Here is a 14,398-nt window from a genome sequence, read left to right as displayed (position 1 = left end):
GCAAAAAGGAGTAATTTATGGAGATAGGTGTTCTGCAAGAGGAAAGAAGTGGAGAAATTTGAATCTGAAGTTCTGAACTTAGCCTTTTTATAGCTGTAAAGCGGGAAGTAGAGAATAAACCCATGAATAAACTAAGCTACGTCCCTGAGCATGCCCTTACTTTTCAAGTGGATTGTTTTAATTGCTCTGATGCAAAGGAGTGCAAAATCTCACCTTCTATTCTAAGGAATTGGCATCTCTAGCCCTCACCTACAACTCTACTATTCATCTTTCTGTTTTTTTAATGAAAAGAATTTCTCTGCCATTGATCTACATGTGAGCTTTATGCCTAACACGGTTCATGCATTATTGCATCACACCAATCATGGAAGAGGTGAGGTGAGCCTTTCCTTTGGCATCACCAAAATAGTCATTCAGGTAGTTTTCAAATCAACAATGGAAATTTTAGTTGATTCTGCAACAAAATAATTCTACAGAAAACAGAAGAACCTCATTCTCTAGGAGCACTACTTTTGAATATTGGATTGTGTCTACTTTTTGGTCTAACAGTGCATCCACTAACTCCTGCTTATCTTGAACTTCTGCTGGCTAGAAAACTCTAGTAGTCTCCCACTTTGTCCTCATTTCCTGACCCCACTTAATCAGGCCTAATCCATGTTTCAAGAGCTCTCATCTCTATAGATTCTTGGCTGCATTATTTTAAAAAAAGGCAAAGTTGAGACCAGATGGCATATCCTTGGAGGCACTACTAGAGATCTTGAGCTTGGACCTTCCAGTGCAAAATGATATATCTGTGATATCTATTGTTGGTGGAGGGGGCTTTACTTGGTGCAAACTGAGTCCAAGAAGCGGACCCAGGATGCCAAAAAACCTACTGTTTTTCTCAACAGAGATGACTTCCAATGTGGGGAGTGCACGGTTTCCACCATCAATCATCAAAAGTGTGCTGATACGTGGATACCTCCTTAAAGATGGAGAGTAGGATTTATCACCAGAGAATGGCATCCAACTCCTCTCCTCCTCTCCTTGCGCTTACGAATACTTTGTAGGTGGCAGTGGCCTCCTCCTCAGACATGCACCCAATCATAGCAATACGCACAATCCACCTGTCGGCTCCCCTTTCGTTTGACGCAAGCAAACAACTAGCCACCACCACTCTATGCACAACGAAGGAATCTGTCAGCCTTTTTCTGCAGTTCACCCATCGAAATATTATCTGATGTTCTTGAATGAATTACAACAACATATGGTGTTAGAACTTTAGGACATTAATTCCTAAGAGATTACTGTTTATCTTTTTCTCATTGTTAGTCTAAACGCTAGCCTCTTCTTTCCTTGAGATATAGTTTAGAGGGCAGTAAGTGCAATTCATTGTTAGTAAGCAAGATTTGAACTATTGGTATATGAAATGAACTGGTTGAGTATATATACCAATATGAGGTACAGTACCTATTTCAATACCATTTGTTTCATATAGAGAGCATATAGAGTCTTGGTATCCTACTGGTATGGTACGGCTTGCAAAGTGATATATTTTGGTATAACGGATCATTATAGTAATTTTCATGAAAATTGTGGTTATGTTATATATGCCCAATGCTTTACAAGAATGATAAAAAAGAGAGGTGGCAAGGAAAATAACAATAAGATACATGACTATACTGATCGAATATTTTTGAAAAAAATATAAATATTAATTCTCACTCTATATATTTCTTTTTACGCATACAATCTTGTGTATAAGCCAGGAAGGAAAATCCATGTGGCCTTGACGCATACCCTGTCCCTCCAACTTAAAAATATAGGTAATGACTGCTTTATCTCTCATCATCTTTTTCACAAGATGCCTTAGTTTCTTTATCACATACTAAAAAGAAAATGTAAATTAATTATAATAGGAAAGATAATTGCTGTAATAACCACTAGAAGGTGTTACTTGGATTTTTTGACCTTATATAAATGTCTAAGATCTACTTAGCCGATGTGGGACTAAATATATGCTAGCATGGATCTTCACACACTCTCTTCGTTTAAATCTTGAAATCCTTTCTAGGCTAAGGCTAAGGGTCTAAATTCATTCACAAATATTAGAGATTTAATCACAAATATTATGATATCCATCATGAACGTCTCCAAAAGTGCTCGTATCCCCTAACCTACATGGGAATGGGCTAAGCTCATATATATATATATATATATATATATAAGGACTTGTACGAGCATGTGTTTAGTCTCATATCAACTATAAACTAGGTATATCATGGATATTTGTACAGGGCTAAGAAATTCAAATAATATCTTCCAGCTAACCTTTTCGAATGAAACTCGGAGTTGTTGCAAATAGAATTAGCGTGGACCTGGCCAATGACCTATGTGGACTAGAGAACACTACATCAGAAGCCCATTTGGGTTAACCATAGGTTGATCATAATATTTGTAATTAAATTTACAGTACTTATGATTGGATTTGAATGAATGTGGATCCTTAGCTTGGCGAGGATATCATAATTTAAACTTGGGGAGTGAGGACCTATGCAGGCATATATTAAGTCCCACATCAGTTTATATACTAGGTAGATCTTAAGTGCTTATACATAACCAAAGAACTTAAATAATACATTTCAGATTGCCATTTTGGATGAGATTTTAAATTATTACAAATACATATATGAGGACCTGTGCGGATGTGTGATTAATAATCCCACATTGCCTATATGCTGGGTAGATATTAGATATTTATACAAAGACAAAGAACCTAGGTAACATCTTTCAGTTAATCTTTTAAGATTAGGTCCTATGTTGCTACAATTAATTAGACTAATCATTATCTTATGGTTATATTATATTATTATTTTTCTTTCCCAAAGCATGATCAAAGTCAAAAGTATGCTATATTCTCTCATTCCTTTTTTCCAAATACGGGGGAGCTGATATTCTTCAAAACTAGTATATCTGACATAACCTCTTTCATGTTTTGAGATCCTGAAAGTTCCTCATTCATACATTAAAAATGGTAGTCAAGGTTCAAGATTTGTGAATGATCACCAAGATTTTCCTGGATGAAAGCTCTAATATCTCTTCCAACGCAGAACTAATTGCATCTTTCATCATGGATACATGTCAAAGAAGAATGATTTATGTGTGAATAATTTTCCGCATTTTTTTTAAAATTGGTAAATGAATATGAAGTTACTGCTTCTAAAACATAGAAAAGTTTTTGGTGGTATCCCCACCGTTCCTTAATAAAATAGAAAAAAGGAGTGACATGCTTGCAATAAATGAACAGGGATTTGGACTCATAATCAAGCAAGGAACAAGACCTTCAAAAATTCACCAACCTAACAACTTATAAAAATGGATCAGTCATCAACTGACAAATATTTGGTCACCAAAATTTAAACATAAAGTTTTCTGCCCAGAAACTTTCCAAAATTTCTGTATGTTTTCAGGTTAGGAGATATATAACAGAGTACTACTACTAACAATCCCAAAGTGCGGCCACAGCCTTCGGCTGGTGCTTATGTCTGCATCATATCTCTGTTGTTCCACTGTCAATGGATGCAAAGATTTCCATTAAACATGTACGCCAAGAGCCTGTAGGTGACAAGAACCTCATGGCTGTGCCACTAGCACATCTACCACTACCATTAATGACAGCCATCGGTGATTTTTTTTTTTTTTTTGCTTCCCCTGTCCTGCCTTATCCAGCTCAAATATCTTCTGCAAGCACTTTGGCATCCCAAGAACGCCACATTGGGCAAACTGAGACCTAAGGCACAACATTAATTGTGGCAGGGAATTTACCAAACAGGAAGCATAAGTGACACATTTGAACAGGGACGCAGCTTTGAAGTCATGCGCAGGATTCATTCTTTAGGTACCATACTTTTGGAGGTTTTCTGTTTTCTTTTTATATATCTTTATATGATAAAGGTGTTCATATTCACATCAGTCAAAGAAATATGAAGCTGGAAATCCCAAGAAGGTGAAACGCATCAATTTGTTCTGTAAGATGTAAAAGAAATTAAAAAAATGCTGTTCAATTTATTATGAAATACTTTCTCCTTTTATAAAATTATTATTATTATTATTATTATTACTGAAAACGGGTTATCATACACTACGTGTATGAATACATCCAATAAAGCCAAAAAAAACTAGCTCACGGAGTGCCAATGGCATCTACGCCTCCTCCACCCAAAGAATGTACCCTGAATGATGAGCCGCAAAGGCAGCCACCCAATCGGCCGCCCCATTGGCTTCTCTGAATACATGTTTGGCCTCGACGGCCACCCCAACCCCATACATCATCCCAATGTCCCGAACCAAGGGGTGATCTGTGCCCACACCCCTCAGCCCTTCTTGGATCCACCGGATGACTGTGGCCGAGCCATCCTCCAGGACAACCGAGCCAGCCCGCAATACCTGTCTCGCATATCGAAGACCGGCCCAAGTAGCTCGTAGCTCTGCCTCAGGGACCGAAATTATTATTTTGACTGTAGAAAGAAGTGCAGCTTTTTTTCACAAAGAGGAGGAGAGCAAATAAGGAATTGTTTGTGCATGCTCCCAAGTTGACATCCAGCATAAGACCACTACAATGCCGGACATGCCTTAGTATTTTGAGTGTTGCCACTTGCAAACCGTCCGGGAAACTATCACAGCGGACAGAGAGCTGTTTGGGAGGCTGGCCATGGAACTAAAAGAAAATTGATTTCCTGAAATCGTCTTTTTTTTTTTTTAAGTAGTAAAAACGGCATTTCATATAGCTCTTATGTGCGTATAGCTTGCCAAGTCAAAAAAAAATAAAATGATACAAGAAAGAAGAAAGCTCATCGGCACAAGTCTGGATAACTTCTTCGAAGTGCTGAGCAACATAGGAGGCAATCCAGTCTACTGCTCTATTCGCCTTTCGATACACATATGCTGCTTGAAAAAATAACATCCCCCTGACCAGTTTGCGAGTCTCGCGAATCGGTGGGTGGCCATTCCCATATCGATCCACTCTCCGTATCCAATCGATTACTATAGATGAATCCTTCTCGAGGAGTATCCTATCTGCACCAAGTACCCTCCTCGCATAGGAGAGATCCTTCTATGCTGCTCGAAGCTCCGCCTTAATGATAGTCGAGCTAGGAGTACGCCGACTGCCCGCCGCCATCAGTCTGCCACGATGATCTTTGATCACAAATTTCACTCCAAAATCGCTTTTAATTCCAAGGTAGGTTCATTGGTGGAAGGCGGTCTGGTGGGAGTGGGGAGTTGCTCATCCACTCTCGACAGCGTCTGCAGTGCTTGAGCAATAAATGGCCATAAGGGAGGAACTTCTTGGGTGCATAGAAGCCCAACAAGCCCCACTCTCAATATCTCTTCCTCCATAGCAGCATCTTCATGTTCATACATTACTAGATTTGGGTCCGTGAGTTCCTCCATTCTTCCCCTTCGGAAAGGCTTCCACACCTACCCGCGAACAATAGAATGAAGGGAAAGAAACTTTCCATGAAATCACGCAGTTAGCAGCTTAAATAATTAAGAGGAGTATTTATAGCAAAATCTTTTGAATCGGAATTATGTGAAAGTAGTTCTACAGGCCCTTCAATGTAGAATATTTATGAAATGTACGTGAGTGTGTGTGTGTGTGTGTGTGTGTGTGTGTTTTCTCATGTTTGTTGCCACCAAAATTTGGTCGGATGATGGTGAAGAACTGGAGAGCACCAATCAACTTGGTTACACGGAAAGAAGGGCAAAGGAGGTTGCCGGATCTGACCTAAGAGTAAGATAGAATAATCTCATGATGAGTACATGGTATCCTGACCTTCCTTTTATAGATGGGGAGTCCTTGTCCTATTGAAGTTAAGACTCTTTAGAATTTTGAAACAAGTGAAAAGCTATCTCTTGGCTTTTTTTATCTAGTTTAGCTTAGAAATATAAGTCCAATTGAAACAGATCTTTGCTATACTATGTGTCAACTTGTGATAGGCTGCTTTTGGCCACATCACATGCCTCTCACTTCCATGCCGAGCCATTCCTTTAGCTCGGGTTAAGAAAGTAGACAGGTACACCGATAGGTCAAGTATGATCTGCCTTATTCCGCTTATTTTTCAAGTCGTAGCTCACATGTTTAGGTTATGATAACTTTAGGTAGTAACCGTAAATTTTTAGCGGGTTGTTTTGGGTGAATTTATTTGAAATGCAGAAAGGCTGGTAGTTTGTATGATGAGACATGTGGTATCTTATCAGGTCGGGAATGTGATTAGCCATCTAGATCTTTGGTTGATCTTAGCCATTGAGATCTTCTTGTTTTGGGAGCTATTGGGCTTAGCTTTTTGTATTGAGAGTCGTTGAGGTCACCTTTTCGACGTGAGAGCCGCTGAGGTCGGTTCTTTAACCAAAAAGTCGTTGAGGTCGGCTCTTTGACCCTTGCCCCTCGGTCTAGCCTTTGGAAGTCTAAAGCTGGGAGGCTAGGTCGGCATTCTGCAAGCTATTATTGCTTGAGGTCAGCTTGTAAAGGTCGCAATCTCTGCTCGTCCTTTAGATGTCGTGACATCTTGAAGTTTGGTATATTAGGTTTTTCTTCTTTAGGTCGCCTTTAAGAGCTATTGTTGTGCAAGGTCGACCTATCTTTGACTTTGCTCTCTAGGTCGGCCAGAGCTATAATCGAGTGAGGTTGGTTTCCAACAGTTGATATCAGGCCGGTCTCTAGAAGCTGTTGTTAGCTTACTTTCTCCTTTGCCCTCTCAGTTGGCCGAAGACGTCTTCATGCCTGGAGAGATCCTGATCTTTTCTTTATATGAGAATTCAATCAATAGGAAGAACTAAATCTTCTTTAATACTTACAATTGAGTAAAGAACTTGTCTAAGTTTTGAAGTTGTATCGCTAAGGTCACGGTCCTCTATGGTCGACTTGGGAGATGTTATGGCCTAAAGATCAATTGTTAGACCCTTGCCCCCATTTTCTCAATCTTAGGTGGATGGGTCCTCCTTTAGTCATCATTGCCTGAGGTCATCTTTAGGAGCATTATGTTGGCCTCGAAGAGCCATTATTAGCTTGGTCTCAGAGAGCCGTTAAGAGAACGATCTTTAGAAGCCATTATTAGTCAATCTCAAGGGGCCATTGGGAGGTCGATCTTCAGGAGCCGTTATAGGTTGATCTTAAGGGGCTATTAGGAGGTCAGTGTCCAAGAGCCACAATAGATTGGTCTCAAGAAGACATTAGGAAGTCAATCTCTAAGAGCCATTATAGGTCAGTTTCAAGGAGGCGTGGTTAGTCTCCATGAGCTGTTATAGGTCGATCTTAAGGAGCCGTTAAAGGTTGGTCTTAAGGAGTTGTTAAGAGGTAAGTCTCTACATACCATTATAAGTTGGTCTCAAGGAGCTATTAGAGGTCGGTCTTTATGAGCCATTAAAAGTCGGTCCCAAGGAGTTGTTAGGAGGTCGGTCTTCATGAGTCATTTATAGATCAGTCTCAAGAAGTCATTAGAGATGGGTCTTCCGGAGTCCTTAGAGGTCGATCTCAAGGAGTTATTAAGAGGTTGGTCTCCAAGAACCATTACTGAGCCTTGATGGATCTAGGGCTTTGCTACTCGGCTAAAGCTGCCTTCATGCTTGGATAGATCTAGTTCTCAAATTCTAGAGAAGTCGTAAGCTGTGAAAGCTAGATCTCATGCATTTGAAATCATCCACAAGTGGTTAGTTTAATAAATATTCAATTCAAATGAGGTACATGTGTGCATACCTATTTGCAGCTTATAAGTTATACTATGGTTTGATCCAATTGCCATCATCTTGTTGTCCCCATTTGGTTTCCAAACTTGAGTCATTAAGCTTGGAAAAATTGGTTGTTTTGTATGCCAATAGAGCTAGTTGATCTCTGGATCCATTGAAAGCGATAAAAATAGACAAAGGGGCATCAAATTTATTCATAGTTGCCGGTATGCGATGATGAATTGGAAAAATAGAAGGAAAAAAGCAATTATAGAGGCAGGATCAGGGCAAATGAAGAACAAAAATGAAAAGAAGACACTTGAAAATGTAGAGAATCGACCTGAATCGGTTCAAAAATAATGTGTGAACTGAGTGGTCAAAAGAATCAAACTAGTTCGGACGGGTCTGGTCAATGCAATCAAGCCATACCAGTCAACTCCAGATGCTGACATGGCTTGCTGACAAGGTTCTAGCACTGAGGTGGATCACCGATGTGGCGGGCTAATGTGGCAACCGACTGAGTGTGATAGCTTATCTCTGCTGATGTGACATTTTATATGGTACTCGTAGCTAGCCAGGCGTGATGACTCTATTGATGTGGCGGATGACATGGTAGGTTACATGGCTTGATGACGTGACAAGCTATCTTAACCCAAATGGATCGGGTTTGTGTCTGCAGGTTTGATTGGGTTCGGTTGAAACCCGAATCCATGGCAGCTTCATTAAGGCAGATTGGATCTAGATCTACGAGGCGGACTTTCTTTTGAATCCGCTTAAGGTGAGTCCACTCTGCTCTCCTTCTCCATCCTTGTGAGTGTTTGGATTCAAGTCCTAGCCGTGGCGATGGTGGCGACGCTGGTGATGATAGCCTCCAGGCGATGGAGATGGGTCTTGTCGGAACAAAAACCCCACGGAAGAGACGTCGCAGTGGTCGAGCGTGGCACAGATGGCGTCGGCCTTGGCCTCCTTCGTGGAGCATGGCACGGGAATCTGCATGAGACTGATCAGTTTTTTTCTGCCTGAAGTTATCCCGGGATAAACGGGATAAACTCAATTTATCCTTGTCCAGGTGGTCCCTTAGCCTTTTTATCTTTGTTCTCCCTCGTGAGCAAATAAAAGCAACTTAAACACAAGGATAAATAAAAAAAGCAAATAGATAGCTTGAAGATTCCTGCATGTGATAGTCCCTGTGATGGCAACATCTTTCCTAACATCGGTTCCTTATCCTTAGCCTGCAATTCCCTGATTGGACTCATCCAATTCCACGCCCCGGCTGCCGACCAGTTGACCTGGTGCACTTGGCAAGCCTCCTAGTGGACTTCAGATCTTGACCCGCTTTGTGGGACTAGTCCGTGAATCTTTGTTAGAATCAGACATTTAGACATGCCTTAAAGTAGGTATAAACCTGGTTTATTTTCACATTGGTTCAAGCTACAGCTTAATTTATAGCTCAGCCGATGAAGATGGGTTCATGCGAAGAAAGAAGACTATCCTTCTTTGGCATGAAAGATACAACTCCCATCCTCCTAAGAAATGCTGTTGTGTTTCTTAAAAAATCCTACTTGCCATATTCTATGGGCTCCAGAACATTCATTTTTAGGGCCGCAAGGGTCCAGTGCCAGCTGCCAACTTAGATCTGACCTGAATCGTATCTTAGATCTATTCCCACAAGCACATTTATCCATTCTAAAATTCTACTACTTTTTTGTGCTAAACGTTGAATCACATGAATTTGTTAAAGGAAAACCAAGGTGGTAGCATTATGATGTTACCACTTACCCCTAGGCTCGCATGCATGGAGCTGCAAAATATAAAGGGAATATTAAAGAGTCAGCCACCCAGAAATGCGTGATATATTGTAAGCATATCAAATGTACATGATATGATTCATTTGGATTGACAGCATGATGCCGTAGTAGTCCCAATTGCAAGTAACCCTTTCCTAAAAGAAAAAGAAAGAAAGTGCACGTAATCCCCATCCAAAATAAAAAAATATTTCGATCATGTGCAAGGCTATAAAAGATCATATCGAGACTGTGAAGGCTTCAAGGTAGCACGTACTCGATAACCACAATAACCTATAAATCAACACAAGCTCCAAAGAGCTATGCCTTGGATAACATATGACCCAGCCTGCAGCCAGCTTCGCCATGACCGGCAGCCAGAGATTAAAGGTCAATATCTCTAAAAGAGATGCAGCCATGCTTAGAAATAAAGAAAGCAATGACAGCCATGATGATATGAAAGGGTGGAAGGTGCATGTGATGGCCCTTCCCCTCCCTTTTGCCACCAACCCACCTTATTGTTGGGTGGAATGACCTTGCTCTTTTCCTCCTTGCTCCAAAAGAAGTGATCTAAAAAAAATAATAATCTCAAAGCCGAAAAGAAGCGAAGCAATCATCCCCCAGGGGAAAAGAAGCTAAGCAAACAGTTGCGGAGAAGATGGAAGGATCCTTAATAAACCTCAGAAATTCTCCGGTCGCCGGACCCATCATCAGCACCTTACCAACCTGGAAGCTTTACGACAATCCACACTACGCCGAGTGCTGCAATGATTCCACTCTCCACCTCCACTCCTCCAGCTGCATCTCTCCTTATCTTCGACTGATCCTGGCCTCCGAACTCGATCTCGCCGCTTTGCTCAGGCCAATGGACTGCGACCGGACTCCTTCCGAGCTCGAACTCGCGCAAGCTCAGATTGAGGAGCTGAAGGCTGAGCTGGAGTTCGAGCGGCGGATGCGGCGGAAGGTGGAGTCGCTCAACAAGGCGATGGCGAGAGAGCTGACGGAGGAGAGGAAGGCAAGGGAGGCGGCGCATGGCCTGTGCAGGAGGCTCGAGGGGGAGCTTGCGAGGAAGAAGGAGGAGGTGGACCGGGTGCTGAGGGATATCGACGAGGAGAGGAGGATGCTGAGGATTGCCGAGGTGTGGCGGGAGGAGAGGGTGCAGATGAAGCTCTCAGAGGCCAGGTTGCTGATGGAGGAGAAGCTTCAGGAGATGGCAGCGATCCAGGGCAAGAGAGAGATGCCAAAGAAAGGGGATCAGGAGGAAGGTGAGTTAAAGCTTAATACTGTTCCATCAATCCAGAGAGGTCCATGTGAGAATGCTGAGAGCTTCAGTGAGAACAATGGTGGCACGGTGGGATCAACTGGACGAGCCAGCCAGCCAAGTCAGCAGCGTAGGGAACCGGAGAATCCTCACATCAAGAGAGGGATCAAGGGGTTTGTGGAGTTCCCTAGGGTTGTTCGGGTTCATGGCTCTTCTAAGGAGGGGAGGGTGCACTTGGGGTCTAATCTAGAGTGTCAAAGGGCTCAGCTGCGGATCCTTCTGAGGCACAGGAATCCGGTGGGTTTGGGCCTCTTGGGAAATTCAGAGAATCTGGTTATGTGACCGACCTCGTTAATTCTATGGAGTGTTGCTTTGGTTGCCTTCTTTTTTTTTCTTTTTTCCTTGTTTTCTTTTTTGCCTTCTTTTTGCTCCCAATCACGCATAAAGACTGTACACCTTGTATCAGACACTATTCATTTGCAATGTAGTTTGTTTTTATTATTTCTTGCTTGGGATTTTCTCGCTATGATTCGTTAATTGTTCCATTAATTATTCCATATTATAGTTTACAAAAGTTGAGCAAGTTCACTGCACCTGCACCTAGTTGCTGCACGGGGATGAACGTGATTACTTAAAAAAAAAAAAAAGGGACTCTTGAGGCAATTAATATTTCTTGTTAATTAATAATATATATATGTCGTTATTTTTATTCATGGGCCTTTTAAATATAGTGGATAAGTTCTAACTAAAAGGAGTATTAGACTGTGGTGAGAACTCTAATCAAAGAAATGTTAAAATTACAGCTGCAATTACTGTCTTGTATCATGATATTTATTTTTGTAATGAACGTATAGCTACAAGGCTTGTCATTGGGTAATTGTGTTCATGTGGAGGCATTATGGAGTAACATGTAATTTTGTTTTTATCTTATCAGTGAAAGAATTCTGATTTGGAAACCCTCTTTCCTTGATATCTAAATGACTTGTGTTGGTTAATATTTATACTGAGTTCAGTTACCTATATATCGAGTTTATCTTTACATTCATTAATTACAACAGAAAATATTAAAATTTTAACTTTCTCCAAATAACAAAATCAACCAGCCACTTGTTTATCCTGATCTTTAACGCCCTCTCCTTAAGCTTTTTGGCAGCGAGAGGATGGTTTGCTTGCTTCTCAACAACCTGAATCTAGTTGGTAGAAGACCCTTTGTCATGACATCTGCAATCTGAGCATCATTAGAGATGAATGGAACACACCGATCCCTTCTTCACCAATTAGTGAACAAAATAGACATAAACCTCGACATGTTAATTTCGACTGTGAAATCCAAAATTTGCAGTGAGATACATGGCACCAATTTTATCACAGAATAAGAGAGGATAAAGAATGCATGAAATTACCAAATCACAGACGATATCCAAAGCCATTGTGGTTCAGCAACAATGGAAGCAACCATAGGATACTCCACCTCTGTGCCATATTCCCACCGAACGAAGATATACATGTGCCCACATAGATTGTTGAGCCTAAAAGCATAGAGATGCTTTCTCTTCTCAAAAGACATGCGAAAGGATGCTTTGCAAACGGACTCTGGAGAAGACTTCCGTAAATAAAGAGATACGTTTTCATAAAAAAGATGCATCTGATCTAATGGTGATCCCAAGGGACATAACCCTTGATGAATGGATGGATTATGTGAAGAGATACAAGCTTTTTTTTTTTTTTTTGCGCTAAAACGGAAGTATCATACCAAGCTTGTACGGATACAGCTAAAAAAGTCAAAAAACAATATATTTCGGAGAGCAATAGGCAACTCCACCTCGCCCACCCAAAGGTGTACACCCGAGTGATGGGCAACAAAAGAAGCCACCTAGTCAGTGGCCCCATTGGCCTCCCGAAAGACATGCTTGGCTTGAATAACCAGCCTATCTCGGGTCATAGCCTGAATAGAAGAGATACATTCAACGAAAAGATATTTAAGCATTTAAGCAAAAAAAAAAAGAAGATACTTAAGCATCTAATCATACTCACCCTTTGACATCTATAACTAGAAAAGAAACTGTACTTTCCATCCATCAGAACAACATCTCCTTTCATCTGAATAATACCAAAAATAGAGAAAAAAATTGAGAGTACTAAGTGAATGAACTCTAGTACACCCATTAAATATTTGAGAAGAAGATTGTGTCCACATATAAGAGGATTGAGAAAGATTGCTTCAATTAATTTTGTTGATTTTCAACACATCTGAATTTGGCTAGTTCCAGTTCGACCCTGATTCTTCTTCGTTAGAGTCCACTTCAAGGAGAACATGAAGCAGTTCCTAGTATTTTGGAAGTAGAACGCTATCAACTATTTGCACTTAGGCAGAATAAATTCTACTCTAAAGTAAGTGCCTTTTGTAGCGTACCTCAAACTGAATAACATCAAAACTTAATTTATTTATTCAGTATGTATAGAAAGACATTAATTAAATATTAAAGATAAAACAAAAAAGTCATATAAAAGAGATTTATAATGTTTTAGTAGATAGATTTTCCAACAATTTTAGAGTAGAATTCTGTTTTTTTTACTACTTTGCTTATGTCATCCTTAGATGATTATACCTCTGCAAATTTAGAAAAATTCTCTGGACAAAAATTTAGCTGCTGGCAATGCCAGATGTGCTATTGGCTGGCCTTTTCAGGATTATATTTAGTTATTGAAAACTTTAATCTTAATAAGAGCACCATCACCTCTATCACTGGAGATTCAACAACTGCTACTACCACCCACACATAATCAGATATAAAAAAGAATTTATTTTGTTATGGTAGAATTTTATCTGCTCTTTCTGATATACTTTATGATATAAATTGTACTACTTCCACTGCACATGAGTTACGGGTTGCACAAGAACAAAAATATGGTAGAGAAGATGAAGGTTTAGAAAAATACATTGTAGGAGAGTTAATATACTATAAAATGATAGATGAAAAATTAGTTGTGCAACAAACTCATGAACTGAAAGCTTTGGTTCATGATATGACTCAAAAAGGAATTAATCTTGATTAGAAATTTCTAGGTTGAAGTTGCTGACAAACTACCCCTTAAGTGAAAATCTTTTGCCTTTTCATTAAAACATAAAAGAGATTTGTTGGCTATGAGTGATTTAATTGTTCGCTTCAAAAAGAAGAAAAGTATAGAGAAAAGGATAAATTGTCCAATGATTTTCAATATAAGGTAAATTTGGTAGAGAGAAACAAAAATAAGATATTTATAAAGGATAAATATAATCAATTTAAGCCTCAAACAAAAATAAATAAAATAAAAATACAAATAAAATATGTTATGTTTGTGGTAAGAGGGACATTCTTTTGTTACCAAAAAAAAAGAAGAAGGAAGACATTCTTTAAGTCTAACTACTTAATTGGACATTGTTTTGACATAGTTAGACTAAGTACCAATCTAATGATTTATGTTCACAACCAGATGGAATGTTTCATCAAAGTCAATATCCGCGTATTGTTGGTACCCTTTGGCCACCAAGAGAACTTTGAAACCATTCAAAACTTCCATCAGATTTCTACTTCACTTTACAAACCCATTTACATCCAACTATCTTGCCATGGAAAGGTGGAGAAGGACAACATTTGAATTTTAATACGAT

General features: G+C 39.9%; 1 protein-coding gene across 1 annotated transcript; it reads left to right on the top strand.

Annotated features, from left to right (window-relative positions):
* The first annotated feature begins 10,143 nt into the window (after positions 1-10,143).
* Positions 10,144-11,088, top strand: LOC120110018 (protein BRANCHLESS TRICHOME-like). The gene has a single exon (XM_039123979.1). It carries the CDS (start codon positions 10,144-10,146, stop codon positions 11,086-11,088), a length of 945 nt encoding a protein of 314 aa, XP_038979907.1.
* Positions 11,089-14,398: the final 3,310 nt, after the last annotated feature.

The sequence above is a fragment of the Phoenix dactylifera genome, chromosome 2 (genome assembly GCF_009389715.1).
Source record: "Phoenix dactylifera cultivar Barhee BC4 chromosome 2, palm_55x_up_171113_PBpolish2nd_filt_p, whole genome shotgun sequence".
In the NCBI taxonomy this organism is placed as follows: Eukaryota; Viridiplantae; Streptophyta; class Magnoliopsida; order Arecales; family Arecaceae; genus Phoenix; species Phoenix dactylifera.
This window is presented reverse-complemented; position numbering and strand designations above follow the sequence as displayed.